Raw genomic sequence first — 20,114 nt, forward strand, 5'->3', positions numbered from 1 at the left:
TAACATTTTCAGTGAGATTATCTGCTGCAATAAAGTCTCTATGTTTTGACAGGGGCGTCAATCAGCTGATTTTCATGAGGCTTGTTCCCATCAAATTAAACGCACAAAGCACATTTCAATAAACTTTTCTGTACTAGAGTTTATTTTCATTCTGATGGATTGTGTTGTATTAAAGGTCTTACCTGCATGTTTATCAAATGGATTTGGAAAACATCAACAGACAGATTAGAGTGTCTAAGAGAAACTCCAGACTGGTATGTTCTGATCATTCTGCACACAAACTGACAATTCACTCTTCATGTCTTTAAATACAACTCTGATGATTTCTGATGACTTGATGTTTTATTCTTTTCTTTAGGGTTTCCTTTATGAATTAGACAAGGTGAGCTAACAATATTTTCTTCCCCTGTTTCTAAACCTCATTTTGTAATATGATGATAAAATGGTTCAGTCAGTAAAGTGGTATGAATTTGCCTTTGCTTTTTCCCTGACAGCAAGTTAAGGTGATTGAGCGGTACATCACAAAGCTGGAGTTTCATCTCAGTAAGGTAAGAGCCACAAAATCCATCCTTTGTTGACCGGATACTCTTTGTTAATCCAGTCTGATTAGTCACAGGTTAAAGTTCCTTTTGAAGGTGTTATAGGTGGAACGAATTCTTAAACTAAATGCTTCTGGCTAGTGTATGTTGCACACTAACCAGAAGCACAGATATCTGGAAGGCTAATACAACAACAGCAGAGTTATAATGTATCGTGGTGCTAAACTGTTCAGTGATTTATAAACTAACAACAGTATTTTAAAGTCTATTCTCTGAGCTACAGGGAGCCAGTGTAGTAACTTTAAAACTGTTATGTGCTCTGTCTTCCTGGTTTTAGTGAGAACGCGACCAGCAGCGTTCTGGATCAGCTGCAGCTGTTTGATTTTGTTAGTCAGACCTGTGAAGATACTGTTGCAGTAATCAATGCGAGTAAAGATAAACACATAGATGAGTTTCTCTAGATCTCGTTGAGACATTAGTCCTCTAATCCTGGAGATGTTCTTCAGATGGTAGAAGGCCGACTTTGTGACTGTCTTAATGTGGCTCTGAAGGTTCAGGTCAGAGTCCATCACTACTTCCAGGTTTCGGGCTGATCGCTGGTTTTAGTTATAACTGAAGCTGTGATTCTAGATCGCTCCTCTTTAGGTCCAAAGATAATAACTTCAGTTTTGTTTCTGTTCAGCTGGAAAGTTTTGGCACATCCACACATTTATCTGTTCTAAGCATCTATTCAGTGAACGGATGGGTTCAGAGTCACCTGGTGACATCGTGATGTAGAGCTGTGCATCATCCGCATAGTTATGGTAGCTGATCTTATTTCCTGTTATAACCTGAGCCAGTGGGAGCATATAAATATTAAATAGGAGGGGTCCTAGGATTGAAAGGATTGAACGTTGGGGTTCCCCACATGTGACCTTTGACCTCTTTGATGAGAAGTTTCCAATTGAAACAAAGAAATCCATGTTCTTTATGTAAGATTCAAACTAGTTGAGCACTGGACCGGAGAGTCCGATCCAACTCTCCAGTCGATTCAGTAAAATTCAGTAAAATCAACAGTGTCAAAAGCTGCACTGAGGTCCAACAGAACCAGCACTGTGGTTCTCCCATCTCTATAGATCTATTCCTTTAACTTGGGTAATTGGTTTTTTCAGTGAATCTATAGTTGTTGTTTTTTCTTGTAACATTGCATCATTTGTCATCATGAGTTGAAATTATAGTATTTCCTTTTTAGATCATGTCTTACAAATGCTGAGTGTGGTTTTTTCTGGTCAGGCTCCTCTTGATGATGGTGTGATGATGTTGCAGGAAAAAGACTCTACATGCTGCAGACTTTGGTTGAACAGCAAAGCTTTATTACAATATTGCAGCCTAAGTCTTGGCCCAATCACAGTGAAGTCCCCCCCAATCATTGGACAGCACCCCGTTTATAGGGTTCTGGCCAACACACTCTCTCCCCAAAGTTTACACTATCACATGCGTGTCTTCCTGATACAGGCACATTCAGGTCACAGTGGCGGTATGCCTGCTAATGCATCTGGAGTCCATATATGAAACCTGTTTTTTAACTCATCGTCTCTTTTCTTGGCTGGTCCTCTTGCACATTGCCAAAAAAATTTTCTCATGTGTGATCAGATACTACATGTATCTTTTATTTGTGATTGCATGTCTATATACACACAGTTTTACCAGTTATAAATTCCCAAAATGAGCAACACTGAATGAATCTCTTGCTCTCCAAAGCCTCTTGATTGTTAATGTTTCTGCCAGAACAGAGCTTCTCTTCTGAGATTTGGGAATTCTCTTCTCAGGTTGAGGAGTTTTATGAAACCTACTGCCTGCACAGGAAACTGAGAGATGGAGCCCACAAGATAATGAAGGCATACACAGCCAACCCAGGAAGCAAGGAGGCTAAGGAAAGCCTGGGAGAGGCTTCTAAAGGATACAAGGAATGCACAGAGGTAAGATAAACTGAGTTTATTGCATATGAGGAGTCAGATATGATCTATATTATCAATGAAGATATTTTAAAGATAGCAGTTGTACTGTTCAAATAGTGCAGAAGTGAATAGATTATGCATTCTTTCTGCAGATTATGTGTGTGATGGAAAATGACTTTGAGAACCAGCTTGGAGAATTCCACATCAGATTGAAAGGTAATAAAATCTTCACCCTGCTGCATACCTACCTTCATTTCTCTGGTCCACTCAGGTAAATAACACTGCAACATGACCTTCCTGCAGATCCGATACTGTAGTACACGGATCCTCCAGAGCGACCATCCTGCAGCTTTCAGATGCTTCCCTGCTCCAACACACCTGAATTAAATGAATGTTTCATTACCAGGCCTGTTCAGAACTGATCCTGTCTGATGGAGTAAGGATGCATCTAACAGTTGCAGGACGGTAGCTCTCCAGGACTGGACTTGAGCAGCCCTGCTGTAGCATATGAACTTTGAGCTCCAGCTAAGCCAGATCTTCTTAAACATGTCAAAATCCTTTACCTCAAGAGCATCACAATAGGAAAACTGATATGCCACATACATGCACCTCTGCTATATGAGATACTAGAGTGCTTATTACTGATGAAGGCATTGCAGAAGCCTGAAGTGGCCCTAATGGCTGTGCTTTCATTCATTCAGATGAGTGCTATTTAATGACTTTGGGTGTGTGGTGGGGGCTCACAGAGTTTGTGTAGAAATCTTCAGGTGATATTCTTTTTTTTAATGATGACAGTAATTCATAGATATGCTTTGGGTTTGGGGAATTTCTTTCAAGTTCTATGTCTTCTTGCTTTTCAGGTCTTGCAGGATTTGCCAGGTTGTGTGCAGGGGATCAGTATGAGGTTAGTCTGCACCTTTGTCTGTTTCAGCTAAATAACTTAATGTTTAAACTGGGGAAGATAAACAGTAATAGTTATATCACTGCAAGGAAAATAAAAAGTTCTCTGATTTTAGCTGGTAATGTTTTAGGAGTTAAGAAAGGATTTATTTTGCTGAGCTTTTAAGGAAGGACCAGCAGTGTGGACATTTTTGTTTTAGATGAAGCCAAAATTCATTGACTGTTTCTGGAAACTTACTGTTGTTGGAAATCTGCCTAGTGTTATTGCTGCTGAGTCATAATGGGTGGTTTTCCTGTACACGGAAAGCATTTTCCTTTAGCTCTGCATTGTGAACAGGGCAGCTGGTAAACAGCTTGGTTCTTTAGCGTTACTGCTGTTTTTTGAGTTTAATCAGAAAATTTGCACACATTCTTTACACACATTTATTCTGTAGTTGACATATCGTTTACATGCAGATAGAATAGAATTAGAAAACATGGTTTAGGTTCTTCTTTATATGTATAGATTTATTCACTGACATTACAGTTAAGCCAAAGGAACGGTTCAAACTAGACATCACATGGAAACTATGTGTGCTTGTAAAAATCTTCATAGTGGCTGACGACAAATAGCTTCTCCTCAAGTTCAGCAGTGAGTCTCATCTGTGCTACATCATGGCTGACTGCTGTATGGCAGCACCACTGGCTAAACATCAGAGCTGCTTCTGGAAGCGCTGTGGCAGGAGGTGTTAGCCTCTAGGAGTGGCTGAGGAGATCCTGATGCCACAGTGTGATGTCACTTCCTGCATCAGTGTGTCTAACCACACCTGAAACAGCACCTTGGAACAGTATGTTAAGAAAAAATACATCCAAAGACAGCATATAGACCTTTGGATCACCTGCATCACGTTGACCAGCCAGCAGTCCAACCTTTCACATTAAGTCAACTTGGCCCAGAGTTGATGGAGCAGGTCCTGGAGCCGGTCTGCAACAGGAGAAGATGGAGTCACTGCATCCAGCTCTGCAGGGCTGTCTGACCTTACTGACATGAGGCCAGCAGCGTTTCCTGACATGCGTTTCAGCTGACGTTATAATCAGTGCAGTCACATGACCCTGAGACACATAGAATTTCTCTTCATTTCCACCAACCCAGCCTTACTACTTCCAGTGGGTGTGTAAACGTGGAAGATACTGAATGCTTTGGTTTGGTTTCTGTTTGGGGTTTTTAGACCAGTTTAGAGATATGTACATGATCTGGATTCCACTTCTGAAATGATGGGAACCTCTTTACAATGCTCTGAAACATTTGATCCAAGGTTTGTCATTTCATCAGAACATCAGCTCTGCCTTGTTTGTATTTCTTCTGTTATCTCTGTTGTGGGTATAATTAGTTCTTATGTTTTCCAAGATGTAGCAAGTGTTTCAGGGAACAAAACCATTTGATTGAATGACAGGAAAAACAGTTTTGTTTTATTCAATTAATGAATAACTGGAGTAACTTTACAGGACAAAACAATCCAAGCCCATCTGCAGTCCAATACAGACCAAGAAACCCCACTATAATTCTATTTAATATAGTCAAGTTCAAATTCAGTTTTCACAATTCAATCCCATCCATTCAGATGACAATACATTCTTTCATAAAAATCCAGTCAGTAAAAAGAGTTCAGTTTGCTATAAAATTAGAACAAGCTTGGAGCAACAGTGGGGAGAAAAATCTCCAAGGAGGAACCTGCACCAGAACCAGGCTCAGGATAACCAGCTGCCTTGTTTCACTAAAGGGAGACAAAGAGTAAAAAACATCTCAAGGGTCCAGAGAACATTCTATGATAGCTCAAAGTTAATGGTAGAAAGAGCTGGATATAAACATAAGCCTATAACAGCATAATTACAAAGAGAGCTCTGGATAATTTAAGCCAGTAACTAAACTTGATCAAACAGGAAAGCGTGTAAGCAAAGTCTTAAAAGTAGATAGGGTGACTGGCTAAAATAAAGTCTGCTTTTATGTGACATATGGAATGTTTCTGTGTGTGCCTTTAGATCTTTATGAAGTATGGCCGACAGCGCTGGAAACTACGGGGAAGGATAGAAATCAACGCCAAGCAGGTGTGGGACAGTGAAGAGACGGTGTTTCTCCCTCTCATTAACGAGTTCCTCTCTGTGAAGGTTGGTGACCGGAAATTAATGTTGCAACTCTGGGTAGCAGTGGTATTAGCTGCTCTAATCTTACAGTATCTATATCTAGACCTGAATGATTAACCCTGAATCATCTCTTTTGTTTCCTAGGTGACAGAATTGAAGAGCTTAGCCAATCACGTGGTCGTAGGGAATGTTTCCTGTGAAATGAAAGACCTGTTTGCTCCACTCACCCAGGTGGTAGCTGTGGATATAAATGATCTTGGCACTCTTAAACTTAGCCTTGAAGTCACCTGGAAGTAAGTTGAAAAAGTGAAAAAAAAAAAAAAACTGATGTATTCGGTAATTCATTTGAATCAGTCATTAATCTCTTTAACAAGGTCGTCTTCTTGGTTTCATGTTTTGTTTGTCTCGCTAATTCTCATGATGTTCTCAGTCCATTTGATAAAGATGACCAGGCTGCTCTTGTCAACAAAACACCAACAGTTTCATCAAACATCCGGAGACAACCAGGGACACCACCCGCACGCAGTCAACCCTTCCCTGTAGGTTTTTCCCTTTTTAAAAATCGTTGGTCTCAAAATATTGTCTGGAACAGTTTATAGAAAATGAGGAAGTGTCATAAGGAAAACATTTTAAGAACATCCTGGGGCTTAAATCTCTATTTGGTTTGGTTCTGGTCCTCATTTCATCTAGACAAACTTGCTAAAGCGTTGATAGCAGAGCCATGTTGATCACATGGCTCTGACTTCCTGAAGGTGGAGTTTCAGAAAGAGCAGAGTTTCTTAAAGAGACAGAGGCCCAATTCCAAGATGTTTAATTACACAAAAATGCTGAATACATTTGATATATTCAACATTTTTATAACAACTGAAAGTAACAGTCACTTGATTTGGATATAAAAAATTTTGTTATGCGACTGGAAAATACATAATACTGCCCCTTTAAATAGGTTAAAGAAGCACCAACATGATTGTTAGTTAAATCATTTTTGCCAGCAGAAGTAAGACTCCATGGTTCAGACAGACATTGCTTTGAGTAAACAGCAGCTGACTCCCAACTGTTCCAACACTCTTTGCTCCACCTGCTGCATCTTGGATGTGCAGTCTCTGCCACGGTGTCCACCAAGGCAGCAGCACTGGCCTCTTATGGACATCTTCAGGGGAACACTTACCCAGAGCTGCCCCTGTCGGGACAATTCACCAGAAACACTCAGTGCAGTAAGTCCTTAGAAAGCCCACCCTCAGAGCAGACACTAGTAGCCTTGTAGTATAGACTGAAGCTGCCAGTAACTGTAGTTATGATTGTTCAGCACTTTATGGAGAGATGACAAATGGATAGGACATCCAGCTCCAGAGGGCTGCTTGTTACATACAACACTGAGTCAACAAAAACAAAAATGATCTTCAGTGAATGAAGAGATTTTTACTGAACAATTGTGCCTGGACATTGAGAGAATTGTAAGCAACAAGAAGAATTTAAACAGAAATATAAACCTAGTAGGAGCTGGTTGATAAAGGTGAGAACATGTGCTCCAGCTCTGCAGAACTACTCAGTCCAGCTCTACAGATGAAGCTGCACACATCAGACCAGCTCTGCTCTTCTCTTTCAGATCCACGATAGTCCAGATGGGGAAGTACAAGAGCCACCCTGGTCAACCTCAGACTCATCTGATGACTCCTCCGGCCGTCAGTCGTCTGTGCCGGTGGAAACCAGCTCTCCACCTCTCACGGTAACACACCGAAGATTTTTATTGAAGTTTTCCAGGTCATGCTAGCTTTCACAGCAGTGTTCGTTTTCATTTCTTTTACTAAAGAATTCATCATCATTAATTTAGAATGGTTTAAAAGTTGTTTTGTAACATAGTGAGATGTACTGCACCATTTTAATTCTGTTTTCTATGATGAAACTAACTATAACCGAGAAAAGCAGGAAGAAATACCAAAAAACCAATCAGATTTAAGGCATGCAGATTCCTAATCTCTGGTTTATCTGGAGCTTTGACCTGTTGATGGTGGTTTTAGCTGAATTTGGCTTCTTTTAAGAACTGTAATGTGAGAATACAGACATACAGCTTATTTTTTTCCTAACTTTCCTACCTAATAAGTTTAGTCATTTCTATTAGAAGGAGAGATGTTTCAATCTTACTTAACGGGAAAATTTGTCATGATGTCTTAATTATAAAGGACTCAAATGCAGAGTGGCATTGAGTAAATGAAAAAATATGAACAAAGACAAAGACAACTCAAGATCCTAATAAAACAAATAACTATTGCGGTAGTCCCCCCCCCCATTGTTGAAAAGGGGTGCCGTCATGCTGGATTTTAGTTTCTTGACCCACATGCAAGTTCACACATAAAACCAGAGAATACTGATCAGTGAAAGTTTAATGGAGGTTCTTTCCAAAAAATAAAATCTGATTGTGCTCCAGAGAACGGGTAGGCAGGTCAGCTCGGGTTCTGTTCGGAGAGGGACCGGAGTTTGAGAGATCTTGATTGGTTTTGAGGGATAAGCTTACCGTCTCTTGGATGGTAGTTGCGCGGAGGGAAAAGTCTAGGATCCGGGAGTGTACTGAAGACCAATGATGGAGCGGGGAGGAGAGCGGCAGGCAGAGATGTTCGGTATTGGCAGGAAGCGATCTCTAAGTCCGGACTTAGTTCCTGGCTTGATTCCAACAGCTCATCAGATTCAACAAGTGGGACCATCGAGCGATGAGTGACTGCTCCAGTGCTTCTTAAAAGTCCACCAGCCAATTACTCGGAATCAGCTGCCGGTGCGCCAGCCTGTCAGAACTCTCCCCCAAAGATCCTCTATAGGAAAGAGCACTCACACTAATCCGAATCCTAAAAGGTGCGGGTTGGAGCGCCCTTTTGTTTTTTTTTTTTTTTTGGAGGGGGGGTTGTTGTTTTTTTTTTCTGCCGATTCGAAGGGCATAACTTTGACTTGGCAGGAAATTTAATGTTTTTGATTTATTCAATGTTGCATGACTCTGTGTTTTTGTGTTTAATGATGTAAAGCACTTTGAAATGCCTTGCTGCTGAAATGTGCTATACAAATAAAATTTGATTAATTGATTGATAGGCTACAAAGCTGTATTGCATTAGTGATAAGTAGTATTATTTATCACTTATTGTAAACATCAATAAGTAATAATTATTGATGCTATTGGGAATCTTAGAGTTCAGAAGCTGAACTAATCAGCTAGTTGCCACTATAGCCAGAACCCTAGCTACTTTACTGTAATCTATGTAGCCTTCCTGCTAGCTGCTGGAGGTCTTGCTCTCTCTTACTCTAGTCCCATCTAAATAAATAGCAGACAATTATCAGATAATAGCCTACTGGTTTTTTTAGAATAGCTTCTTACATTTCTGTGATTCCTCTGAATTATTTAAACAGCTCTCTAATAGTGAAAATTGCTAACTTAGCTAGGGTGTATGCACTGTGGAGCATTATTGTTAAGTGCTGCCGTTTAGTTATGTGTTCACTGACCAGAAAAAGTTTCCGACTGGCTGGTAACCTACAGGACCAATTCCGGCCAGCAGCCCATTTCTATGAAGAACTGGTATTGACATTGACTGGTAACCACATGTCTGTTTGTTGCTCCAGGGTGTGTTAAGGACCTCAGGAATCGAACCTGCATCCTTTTCGTCTCCACAGCCCGAGGTTCACTATTCTCCTCCTCCATCTGAGATTCCCAATGGCAGTTCCACTTTAAAGGCTTCAGGCATCCAATTCCCATATGTAGCCGACAGCCCAAGGCATGTTTGATGTTTTTTTGTTTGTTTGTTTGTTTGTTTGTTAGTATGTTTATTACTTGAACTTACATAAACCAGTCATTTAGGTAATGTGATGTGATCTTTGAATAATAATAAAAACTGACATAGTAACTACTTTGCAGTATGATGGAAGAGGAACCAGTAACAAATGGCCTTCTTGAGGAGCTGGATTTGGTGGGAACCATCAGCCCCAGCCCAGGACATGGGCAGTCTTACTCTCGCTCTCTGAGTCACATCAGTGAGAGTAGCACCGATGGGTTTGTGGATTCATCAGTTGGTGATTCAGGAGATGTAACCTCTCTGATTTCTGGGATCTCTATAAATGACATAGAGATCCCCTGTAGACGATCTGAGCCAGCAAGCCCCTCCCTCATGCACACTGAGATTCCACCAAGCCTCTGTGTTGTGGAGGAAATCCCAGATGTCAGTCCCATTCCTGACCCACTCATTCATCCACATGAAGAATCCTTTTTTCCCCAGTCTGAGAGGGATGAGCTAAGCAGATTTTATCCTGACTTAGAGTACACAAACCCATCCACAACCAGCAGAAATGGGACCTACAGAGCTCAAAAAGTGCTGGTGGAAGAGGACAGGCCATGTGTGGGAGCAAGCTGGTTACTTGGAGGGAGTGACAGTGTGGTGGACAGTGAGCTGGAGGATGCCCTGGAAATTCTTCTTTCCTCTTTGGATGACTATAGAGGACAGTTTCCTGAGTTGCAAACACTTGAACAAAACCTAAGGCTCCTGCAGGTAACTCTGAAGGTAAGCATGGAAAACCTGAACATGTCTGTAGAAATGAATAGGATACTGTAGCTGAGAACTGTATGCAGCAAAAAGTTTTAGTTTTTTCATCTAATTACACTTTCCTTTATTTAAAAATCTACATAACTTTTACTGCTCAAGTCTTCTTGGTTTCTTGTAAAAAAGGTTTAAAAGGAAAACATGAATAAAGAAATAGAACAGAGTCATTGATGACGAGCAGGCTTGGTCATAACACACTAAATTACAATTTAAAATGTGCTTTCATTTTATTTATGGCGTTCCTTTGATCATTTCTTTTTTTACTGGGACCTTTTTACTGCTCCCATTGAAGTTATGGTGGAAGCTGACCAGAACCCACCAGCTGTTCTGGTGGGAGCTGATCATCAGAACAGGAGCAGAAGGAGTTCACAATGGAGACGGAAAGGTCCATTGAGCTCAATGTCTTCTGGACACTGAGCTCCAGGTTGTCACTGCTGCACCAGGCCACCAGTCGATCCACCTCCGTCCTGTAATCAGACTCATCTCTGTCCAAGAAAAGCCAGATAAGGGTGGTGTTTTCTGCAAACTTGATCTGTTTCACAGACTGATGGCTGGAGGTGCAGCAGTTGGTATACAGAGCAGAGGTGAAAGTGCACAGCTTTGAGGGGAACCGAGTCTCTGAGATGTCCTTCCCCACCCGCATGTACTGCCTCCAATCCGACAGGAAGTTGGTGATCCACCTGCAGATGGAGTCAGGGAACACTGAGCTGAGCTTGACTTGGAGCAGATCTGGCCAGATTGTATTGAATGCAGAGCTGAAGTCCATCAACAGGATTCTGGGTTGGGCTCCTGGGCAGTCCAGATATTGCGAAATGAAATGAGAGGCCAAAGTGATAGCATCGTCTGCAGACCTGCTGGCTCTCTAGGTGAACTCCAAAGGAGGAGGGCGATGATAGTTTTAAGATGGAAGAAGTCCAGTCCCTCCAGTATCTTCATGACTACAGATGTCAATGCCACCATGATCCACTGTAGTGGTTAAAACTTAAGTGCTGCATTCACAACAGTTTGTTACAATCTTAAAACAATTCCAACTCAAAATTTAGACCAGCTGAACTGACAATAATGTTTATCAGTTTTAAACCACTGTCATGTCTGAGTTGGGCATTGATTTACAAAAAAAAGTCGATAGTTATTTATAACAATACAAACTTATGAGATGTTGAGACCGGAGATTTTTGCAGCACAAATGAAACATTTTATTTAGAAAATCTGTAATCATTGTACAGTAACTTATTTCAGTCCAAGTTTGAATAGTCCATGTGTTGACATTTTAATGCTTATCTAATGAGGTGCTGAAAACACTAGTATTCAAAATGATACGTTTGAGGTTTTATAAATAGAACAAAATCCTTCAACTGTTTAGTTCACGTTTGAGTAGAAATTGCAATTTTGAACTACAGAGTAGTCTGGAGTATAAAGTAGCTGAAATGTTGCCACACAAGCAATTTATAGTTGTTGCAGAGAAGTTTTATCAGTTTTTCAGGGCAATCCATATAATGAATTATACTGTTCAGTCAGGTTTATTTGTATGGCACATTTCAGTAACAAGGCGGTCCAAAGTGCTTTACACCATAAAAAACATGGTAATCAATTATGAAGCCATCAATGGACGTTACATTTTGTCAAATGCCACCATTAAAATTATCAAGCAAATATTAGTCTTAGACTTATTTTATTGTCACTGCACAAAGAAACAAGTAAAATTGGCAATGAAATGTCATCGCTTGGCCACCGGAGCACACACAAAAACACAAGTGTGCCTATAATTAAATTATATGCAAATAATAATTACTATTTTCAAACAGTCTCAGAGAGTCTTCATGATGGGATTGTTGAGCAATCTGATGGCCAGTCGGAGACAACTATTTCTGAGTCTGTCTGTTCTGCAGCGGATGCTACGGATTCTCCTCCCAGACGGTAACCGGATGAACAGACCATGGAGAGGATGAGTGGAATCAGAGAGGATCTGGTTTGCTCTGGCTAAGCAGTGTTTGTGTGCAATGATCTGGATGGGGGGAGTGGAGCCCCAACGATCCTCTCTGCTGTCTTCACCACTCTTTGCAGAGACTTCCAGTCTGAGGCCTTTCAGCTCCCAGACCAGATGGAGATACTGCTGGTCAGCAGGCTCTCAATGGTTCCTCTGTAGAAAGTGGAGAGGATGGGAGGCGGCAGAGCAGCCCTTCTCATTCATCTCAGAAAGTGCAGGCGCTGCTGTGCCTTTTTCACCAGTGAAGCGATGTGAGGTGTCCAGCTGAGGTTGTCTGTAATGTGCACCTAATGTGCAAACCTGGGACGACAGTCGTGGGGCATCAGGGTAAACAGCAGGGAGCTCAGGTCACAGCTCTGTGGGGAGCCAATGTTTAAAGAAATGATATTGGAGGTGTTATTACCCATATGGACAGACTGAGTTCTGTCCGTGAGGAAGTCCAGCAGCCAGTTGCACAGAGGAGTATTGAACCCCAGGGGGACCAGTTTGCATACCAAGCCCTGGGGGATGATCGTATTGAATAATGAGCTGAAGTCCAAAAATAGCATCCGTACGTGGGTGTTTCTTTTCTCCAGGTGTACCAGGCTCAGATGAAGACCAGTGGAGATGGCATCCTCAGTAGAGCAGTTAGATTTGTATGCAATATAGCTTTATATATAGATTTATACACTATACAAATATACATCAAATATATTGATCAAATTCCAGTTATGGTTCTAAAACAACTCTAAGTAGGTGGATTTTAAACCTTTTAAGCCTTGATTTAAAGGAATTAAGTATTTCAGCAGTTTTCTGGAAGTTTGTTTCATATTTCTGGTGCGTAGAAGCTGAATGCTGCTTCTCCATGTCTGGTTGTGGTTCTGGAGATGCAGTGTAGTGCAGATGACTGAAGCTGCATGCTGACTTTAGATTTTTCCTCTAGGTTTTGTTTCTGTTCAGCTTGAGAAAATTATGGCACACATTTGTCTGTTCTAAGCATCTGTTCAGTGCTTAAATGGTTCAGTGTCACCTGGTGACATCATAATATAGAACTGTGTACCATCTATGTCATCATGGTAGCTAATTTTAATACTTATAACCTGAGTTAGGGGGAGCATGTACATGTTAAATACATGCTCTCCCTTCAGTTACCCCGCATGTGGCTTCTCTCAGCACCAATGAGAAGTTACCTGTTGACACAAAGAAATCTCTGTTCCTTTGGTAAGATTAGAATCAGTTAAGTCCTGGATCATAGAGTCCTACCCAACTCTCCAATTGCTTCAATAGTATATCATGATCAGCAGTGTCAAAAACTGCACTGAGGTCCAACAGAACCAGGACGTGGATCAATCCACTAATGCATTGTCCTTATAAACACAGCACAATCTAAAGGGAACTAAAGAGGCTTTCAGAAACCATACATTTTCCTTTTGCTTTGCTTCAAGTTTTAAAATAAGTGAGCACTTGTCAATGCTATCACACATTTTGTCTGGGATTTTTGTGTTGTTGATTATTACTGAACTGACTATGTTAAATTAAAATCAGAAGCTGTGTTGTTGATAAACTAACTGAAACATGGAAGCTCGTGTCATGATTCTGACTCTCTATGTGTGCATGTGTGTGTGTGTGTGTGTGTGTGTAGGGGAACAGTCACAGCCGTTCAGCCAGCTTGGCCAGCCTCTCAGTAGAATCAGCTTTGGGCAGCTTTGACTTTCTGTCTGACTGTGAGGAAGAGGAGGAGAAGATGAGTAGCAGGAAGATGAGGAATGGCAGGTCAGTAAACACATCACAATGTGACAACAACTCTGATTACGCTGGGTGATGCATAATGTTGCCAGAATCAATCTGCCACCTAGTGGATCTCAGGTATTTTATAACTGAAGCAGGTGTGGCATTAGTTTAAACATGAAAGCAGTTTATTTTAGAAGTACTTTGGAAATGTTTAGCAAATTCTGTCTTCAGTTTGCAGACTCTTCAAGTTAGTTCCATATTATTGTGCTCTGTTCAGTTCCTGGTACTGAACTGAGCTTATGACATCCTGATCATCAGTTCCATACTACTGGCTCCTTCCTAAAGAAAAACATTTCAGTGCCAAATCTTTGTAGCAGTGTGCTATAAAAGATGCAGTTATGTAGATTAATTTTCTGTCTTTTTGTGTTAATAATGGTCACAACTAAAGAAGAAAAGAGTTCAGCCATGATCTCTTTGCATTAAAATTGCCCCAGTTGCAAGAAAATCGCTGCTAAGAATGTTGTAGTGAAAGAACAATGTTTTGGATCGTCTGAACATGAGTGTCAAATTCACTTTCATTTCGGGCCACATCAAGATCACGAGTGTTCTAAAGCAGCTGGTTGTGGAATAATGTATGGATAAAACTACCCATTAACAAACTATTAAAACGTTAATATCTATCTCTGCATTTGATGAGTATTTCTTAAAAATAAATATTGAGCATCCTTTCACATAAGTTATGGCAGGTCACTTTTGTGGCCCAGGCCTTGAGTTTGACACATGTGATCTAGAACTTCAGTATGAGACTTCAGGTCCTTGCAGAATCTGCAAGGACTTCAATAAAAGCTTCAGGATGTGTTGTTTCTACAGAGTTTCCTGATATTCAGTTTAAGGTCACCTTTGCTGTCCTGGCAGATGGAGTCTTGAACAAGAATGATTAAATGAAACCATGCTAATTTTGCAACCAAGTGCACAGCTGAATATAACCATAGTAGGATTATTTTGTGCAAATTATAAGATTGAAAAAAATCTCCTGAAACTATAATATCAGAGTTGCATTTAACTCTTTGTGGCTCCACCTAGTGTTTAAAAATAGAACTACAGGAGATAGTGTGTCTGAAGTGACAGCATAAAAGGCAATATGTTGATATCAGAGCTTATTTGCAAAAAGATGTCAAGCACAAATGCATGTTGGTATGAATTGTTCTGGAAGCATTGTGAGGTAAAGACATTTGGACAACTGCCTTGTTAAAACAAGGGCGTTCTGTCCAAGACAAACTTGTGTGGGCAGCAGAAGGCTGGTGCAAACAATTTGTGTAGTTTTCCTGTTATTTGGGATATCTCCAAAATTATCTGGAAGAAATAATGCCAGAGTTACAAATGTAGCCTACTACTCTGTCCCAGAACAGTGCAGTGATTAAAGCAATATAAAAAATTCCTTCTTCCTGTTCAGGCTCCATTTGGTCTTTTTCTATTTACCAGCATGGCATCATGAGTCACAGGGTAGATGTAGCTGACATTAGATTACTAATATGTTGAGCATCCATACATTGGATGGTGAGGGTAACAGGTACAGGTGTAAAATCCAGACATCATTCTTACCTGCACCACTCATTCAGAAAGATCAAATATGTTTTCAGGCTCCAAAGGTTACACACTCACTGCAGTGGTTTCTGGGTCTGCCAGGGGTCTCCTTTCAGTAGGAAGTCTCTGGAAATCCTCTAAAGGAGCCATCCTGATCAGATTTCCAAAACACCTCAACTGACTTGTTTCAGTGAGGATGAGCAACAGCTCGACTCTGGGCCCCTCCATAAGGACTGTTTCAGCCCCTTGTATCCAGGATCTCTTCTATGGATCAGAATCCAAAACTCCTGACCAGAGCCAGAAAGTAGATGTTCTGGTGCATTGAGAGCTCTTACCTTTTTGACTCAATTCTTTCCCTAATGACACACCAGAACAGTGGTTTGTCAGTTTATATCAGGACATGTGGAATCTACTCCAGCTTTAAAACTCTCTGGAACATTGGTTGAAAACTAACCAAAGGTGTATTCATGTGCCGATTACTTTGTTTTGTTAGGGCTTCTTATTTTTATTGTACCATTGAGCTTAACAAAGAAGCGCAAAAATACTCAATATATGAGATTTGACCTATAGTAAACTATATCTCTTTAGTACTATCAAAACCATCTCACTTAGAATGTTCTGTGCTTTCTGTTCATATAGACGAGAGCATGGGGGCTGGCACAGTCCTCCCCTCCTCCATTCACCTCTCACCACCAGCTGTGCCACTCTGGACTCCTCCCTGGTGATCCATCTGAAGAACTGCACGACACAGCTTTTGGTATGTGTTCTGGACCTTTCACATTCCATTTTTACTGTATTTAGATGTCCAGGGCTTTGCTCTAGAAAAAGTGTTCCTGTAGATACCAGAGTATCGGTAACCACTAAAGATACTTTTGTCCTTATTACATCATGCAGAGTAAGACGCATTGCTTTGTTTATACACCATTACTAAATCAAGTAAAGCAGTCAAAAGACATGGTTTTAATTGGACAGAATGTGGATGGAACTCATACCTCAGATGTTTGTAAGGATCTGCAAGGAACTGCTAACTGTAGAACAGGCACTAAAGGGTTCAAGTGGTGGCCCGATGAGTGCAGCAATGGTGTTGCAGCCCTTGTGCTCCAGTGTTGGACTCAGTCAAAATGGTGAATAAAAATCAAAGATGCATAAAACAGCAGTTTGATATGAGTTTTCTTGTGGGTTTGTATGTGGCCAGGTACTGTCGAGTTTCGCCCTGCCTCATGCTATCGGATAATGAGACCACTATCAAACTCTGTACCCACTGGTGTGTCTTTAACTTGAGGTCATGTTCCTGTTTAAACTGGATAAGTGTCTGTACCACCGTCCCCACACTGATGAGGCCGGTCAGATCAAATCATTCCTTCTGGGCTGAACTGTTTATGTTTGGATTTGTTATTTTAGAACATAAAGGTGATCAAGCATGCTCAATAGTCACTGTGTTAGTAAAAATAGATTCAGTTCAAACACCCCAGAGGGTTTTGCTTCTAAGATAATGTAATGCCTGTTTTGCTCCTGGTTGGTGTCTTGGTGCGCTGTGTATTTAGCGTCTTGGCATGTTTGGTCCCCTGCGCTGTGGAGAGATGTACGCCTTAGACAAACTGCTGAGAGAGACACGTGTCTTTGAAATCATCCTTCGAATCGTCAGGGACAACCCCAACCGGCCCAGGCAGCCTGCTGAAGGTAAGTTATGGTGCGACCTTATGGGTTATAGCATCTGAACCAGGTTTAATTTTAAAGTTCCACACAGCAACTTCATGCCATGTGATCCGCCTCAAACCTGAGGCAAACTGTACTGATATCTATGAGTTGAGTCCATTTTTCCAGCTGCTAATGGGCTAACTGACAAATCCAAATCTGAAATACAGTAACACACAAACATTTTTAACAATGTATTTTTTTGTTTGTTTAATCATCTTAAAGATTTAAGTTGTTAATTGATGGTCAGTTTATATGCTTAATTCCTGATCCTGCAATTTTTCCAAGACCTCTGTCCCCAAAGAGAACCATTGCTAGAATGGCTAGAACATCTCAGACAGGTGGGGAAAAAAATGATTGAGTGATAAACCATCAATTAGAATTTAGGTTGTTATTCAGTCTAAGGTTGAAGGTAATCAGCCAGGGAAGTCAATTCCCTCCAAAGCAGGTAAAATTTGCTTAGTGATCTCAAACCACAATTTAAACCAGCTGGTTTATTTTTCCTTGATACAAAAATCACTGCTAGGCACAGATGACTAGCAAACACAAAACAAATTTCACTTTGTTTTATCACAGACAAGCTTTGATAATAAAGCATTCAGTCATATATTAAAATTCACTGATATTTATTGGTCATAATGAGTGTTTAAAGTGGACCCAAATGCAGCAGGCACTGCAAAACAAAGTGTTGCAATGGCCCAGTCAAAGTACAGCATTTCTGAATTAAATGCTGTAGTGGGACTTTCACAGAGCTATTTACAAACCTTAAAGCACTGAAGCAACAGTGAAAATAAGGGTGAGTTGAAATCTGTCTGCAATGATCCGAGTGACTGCTAAAGTCAGTCAGAGAGCAACTGCTGACGGTTCTGCTGCTAAAAATGGTTCTACAATATTTTGAGTCATGGATGTAAGAAGTTTTGTACCTGCCTTTTTATTTTTTTTAATTTTTTTTTTTATTTTTTTACATTTTTGGCTTTATCTTTTTTGACTGAATAATTGCTGGAATCTGTTGTCTATGGTGTTCCACCTGAAGACCCCTGGGAAAGACCAGGTCTTAAACCTTCAATTTGAAAGAGGGTGTACTTTCTTTTTTCAGTGAGTGCATGCTCTCTACATCTACATGAAGAACAAATATTTTGCATCTGGTTACATATACAATATCTAACCAGAACTTCCAGAGGACTAGCCTCAGTTCCTAATGGTTCCTTATTGTATCAAATTGGTCAGCTGACCTGCTGCTGTCTTGCTTCCTCTGTTCCAGTGATACCAGAGATGGGCCACTGCTTCGGTGCCCTGTCCCTCTGGGAGCAGAGTACAGAGTGCGGCACTGTGTACTGTGTCTCTGTTGAGAACTTTCTCTCCACTCTGTCTACATCATACTCCAGCATGCCTCATGGAGGGTCAGATGCAGGTACAACATAATACATGCAGAAAAGTCTATTTCAGTGTCTCTGTGCATGTTCTTACTGTGCTAAAAGCTGTTTTTTGGGGGGCGGGTTAGTGTTCTTGTACCTCGTTGAGCAAATTTTGGATCAGAGGTTACTACGACGAGGCAACACAGGCAAAGGAATTATCACAGTGTTCCAGCTGTGGAGTTATTTGGAGTCTAACGGGATCACTGACATGGAGACACACATCTCTGAGCTAGCAGAAGAGGGTATGCGCACACACATACACGCGCAGACATGCATGCTTGCTGACAAACAGATGATAAGTTAATAAGAGCAGCTTCATTGAATGTATAGTGATGCTACGTGAAATCTGAATCTGAAAGGTCAACTAGTTTCTGAAAAAAGTGTTTACTTTATGCTATTGTTCCTCTCTAGATGTGTGGTAAGAAGACATTTGTCTTGGGCTGAGGCAAGTTAATTTTTGCCACAGTAAACTGAGATAACACCTACTTACCTAAAGCTCATAAAATAAAGTATCTGCCTGCTATCTTCTGAGATCTTGTTCATTCTGTGTGAAGCTCAGAGGAACCAGTAACTTTATCAGACACATTGACAAAGTTACATTCTGTATTAGAATAAAATTTCACAGTAAAATTGTATAACACTTTCCACAGTGTTCCTGGTGCAGAGCCTCAGATCCACTGACCTGAATGTGATTATGAATACTTTGAGACGGCCTCCTGAGCGCAGCCTGAGGAGAGGAGAGCTCCATGCTGTTGCCAACTTATTGAAAGATCCACGACGCAAAGTGTCAACATCTGCCAGCACTTTACTAAGAGGCCTGACTGCTCAGCCCACACAGAGAGAACAGGTCTGTATGTATGTAATGGATGGATGGATGGATGGATGGTCTGTTACTGAAGTGGGAGAATACAGCTCTAATGATTTTAGTGTATTTACTTCATGACATCTGAATCTTAATGACCAGATTGTCAGAGAGACAGCAACCATTCTAACCACTGATAAATGATGCAGAAGATCATTTTAAATGTTAACTCAAATCATTTTGTGTTTGCTTTAAAATAATAGTTAATAATTAATGGCAGATAATGGAAGGGCATCTAGTTTTTACTTCTTTTCACAATATACTGTAGAACTTAAAGAGAAAGTCAAAATTTGACAGAAATATACCACAAACTCTAATGGGTGAATGTCTAAATGAATACATACTGTAGACAGCATTGCCCAAACTGAACTCTCACTTTTGTGCTTTCTGTCCTCAGGCTTTGGTGCACTGCTTGGAGCTGCTGGAAGATGAAAACATAGACACCAGAGTGTGTGGATGTAAAGCTTTGGCATGTCTCAAGGTACAAGCATCGTGACCGTGACATGCAGAAGTCTTTGTTTCTAACCAAAAGACTCTACTGCACCCACTGCTTCTGCAAATGACTAGCAGTACACTGTGAAAAAAAAAACTGCCTCAATTTACGGTAAAAAACTGGCAGCTGTGGTTGCCAGAATTTTACCGTCTTTATACGGTAAAACTGTGGCAACCAAAACTGCCAGTATTTTACTGTATTTTGAAAATGCAGTATTTTACCGTATATTAAAAATACGGTAAAATTCTGGCAACCACAGCTGCCAGTTTTTTACCGTAAATTGAGGCAGTTTTTTTTTTC

The 20,114-nt window shown here is 40.7% G+C and overlaps 1 protein-coding gene and 1 long non-coding RNA gene across 4 annotated transcripts in view; one reads left to right on the plus strand and one right to left on the minus strand.

The window, feature by feature from the left end:
* Positions 1 to 152: 152 nt before the first annotated feature.
* Positions 153 to 20,114, plus strand: part of ripor1 (RHO family interacting cell polarization regulator 1) — a 40,566-nt gene continuing 20,604 nt past the window's right edge. The window contains exons 1-20 of one of the 3 annotated variants that reach the window (XM_015025328.1): positions 153 to 254; positions 359 to 382; positions 495 to 548; positions 2,348 to 2,497; positions 2,629 to 2,692; positions 3,337 to 3,380; positions 5,396 to 5,521; positions 5,642 to 5,790; positions 5,928 to 6,036; positions 6,598 to 6,711; positions 7,104 to 7,223; positions 9,098 to 9,249; positions 9,390 to 10,029; positions 13,677 to 13,807; positions 15,989 to 16,106; positions 16,894 to 17,029; positions 18,306 to 18,455; positions 18,546 to 18,701; positions 19,110 to 19,306; positions 19,719 to 19,802. In XM_015025328.1, the coding sequence (XP_014880814.1) occupies positions 198 to 254; positions 359 to 382; positions 495 to 548; positions 2,348 to 2,497; positions 2,629 to 2,692; positions 3,337 to 3,380; positions 5,396 to 5,521; positions 5,642 to 5,790; positions 5,928 to 6,036; positions 6,598 to 6,711; positions 7,104 to 7,223; positions 9,098 to 9,249; positions 9,390 to 10,029; positions 13,677 to 13,807; positions 15,989 to 16,106; positions 16,894 to 17,029; positions 18,306 to 18,455; positions 18,546 to 18,701; positions 19,110 to 19,306; positions 19,719 to 19,802 (2,775 nt within the window). In that variant the 5' untranslated portion in view covers positions 153 to 197. The remainder of the gene's footprint in view (positions 255 to 358; positions 383 to 494; positions 549 to 2,347; positions 2,498 to 2,628; positions 2,693 to 3,336; positions 3,381 to 5,395; positions 5,522 to 5,641; positions 5,791 to 5,927; positions 6,037 to 6,597; positions 6,712 to 7,103; positions 7,224 to 9,097; positions 9,250 to 9,389; positions 10,030 to 13,676; positions 13,808 to 15,988; positions 16,107 to 16,893; positions 17,030 to 18,305; positions 18,456 to 18,545; positions 18,702 to 19,109; positions 19,307 to 19,718; positions 19,803 to 20,114) is intronic. The other 2 variants (XM_015025329.1, XM_015025330.1) reach the window with 2 other exon arrangements.
* LOC106942142 (uncharacterized) lies at positions 7,811 to 13,509 on the minus strand. The gene is made up of 3 exons (XR_001423555.1): positions 13,499 to 13,509; positions 8,010 to 8,301; positions 7,811 to 7,950 (listed from the first exon to the last, which is right to left on the minus strand). It is a non-coding gene; the product is annotated as an uncharacterized LOC106942142 (long non-coding RNA).

This window comes from Poecilia latipinna, unplaced genomic scaffold, assembly GCF_001443285.1.
Source record: "Poecilia latipinna isolate Pla-1442-1.1 unplaced genomic scaffold, P_latipinna-1.0 Scaffold4066, whole genome shotgun sequence".
Classification (NCBI taxonomy): Eukaryota; Metazoa; Chordata; class Actinopteri; order Cyprinodontiformes; family Poeciliidae; genus Poecilia; species Poecilia latipinna.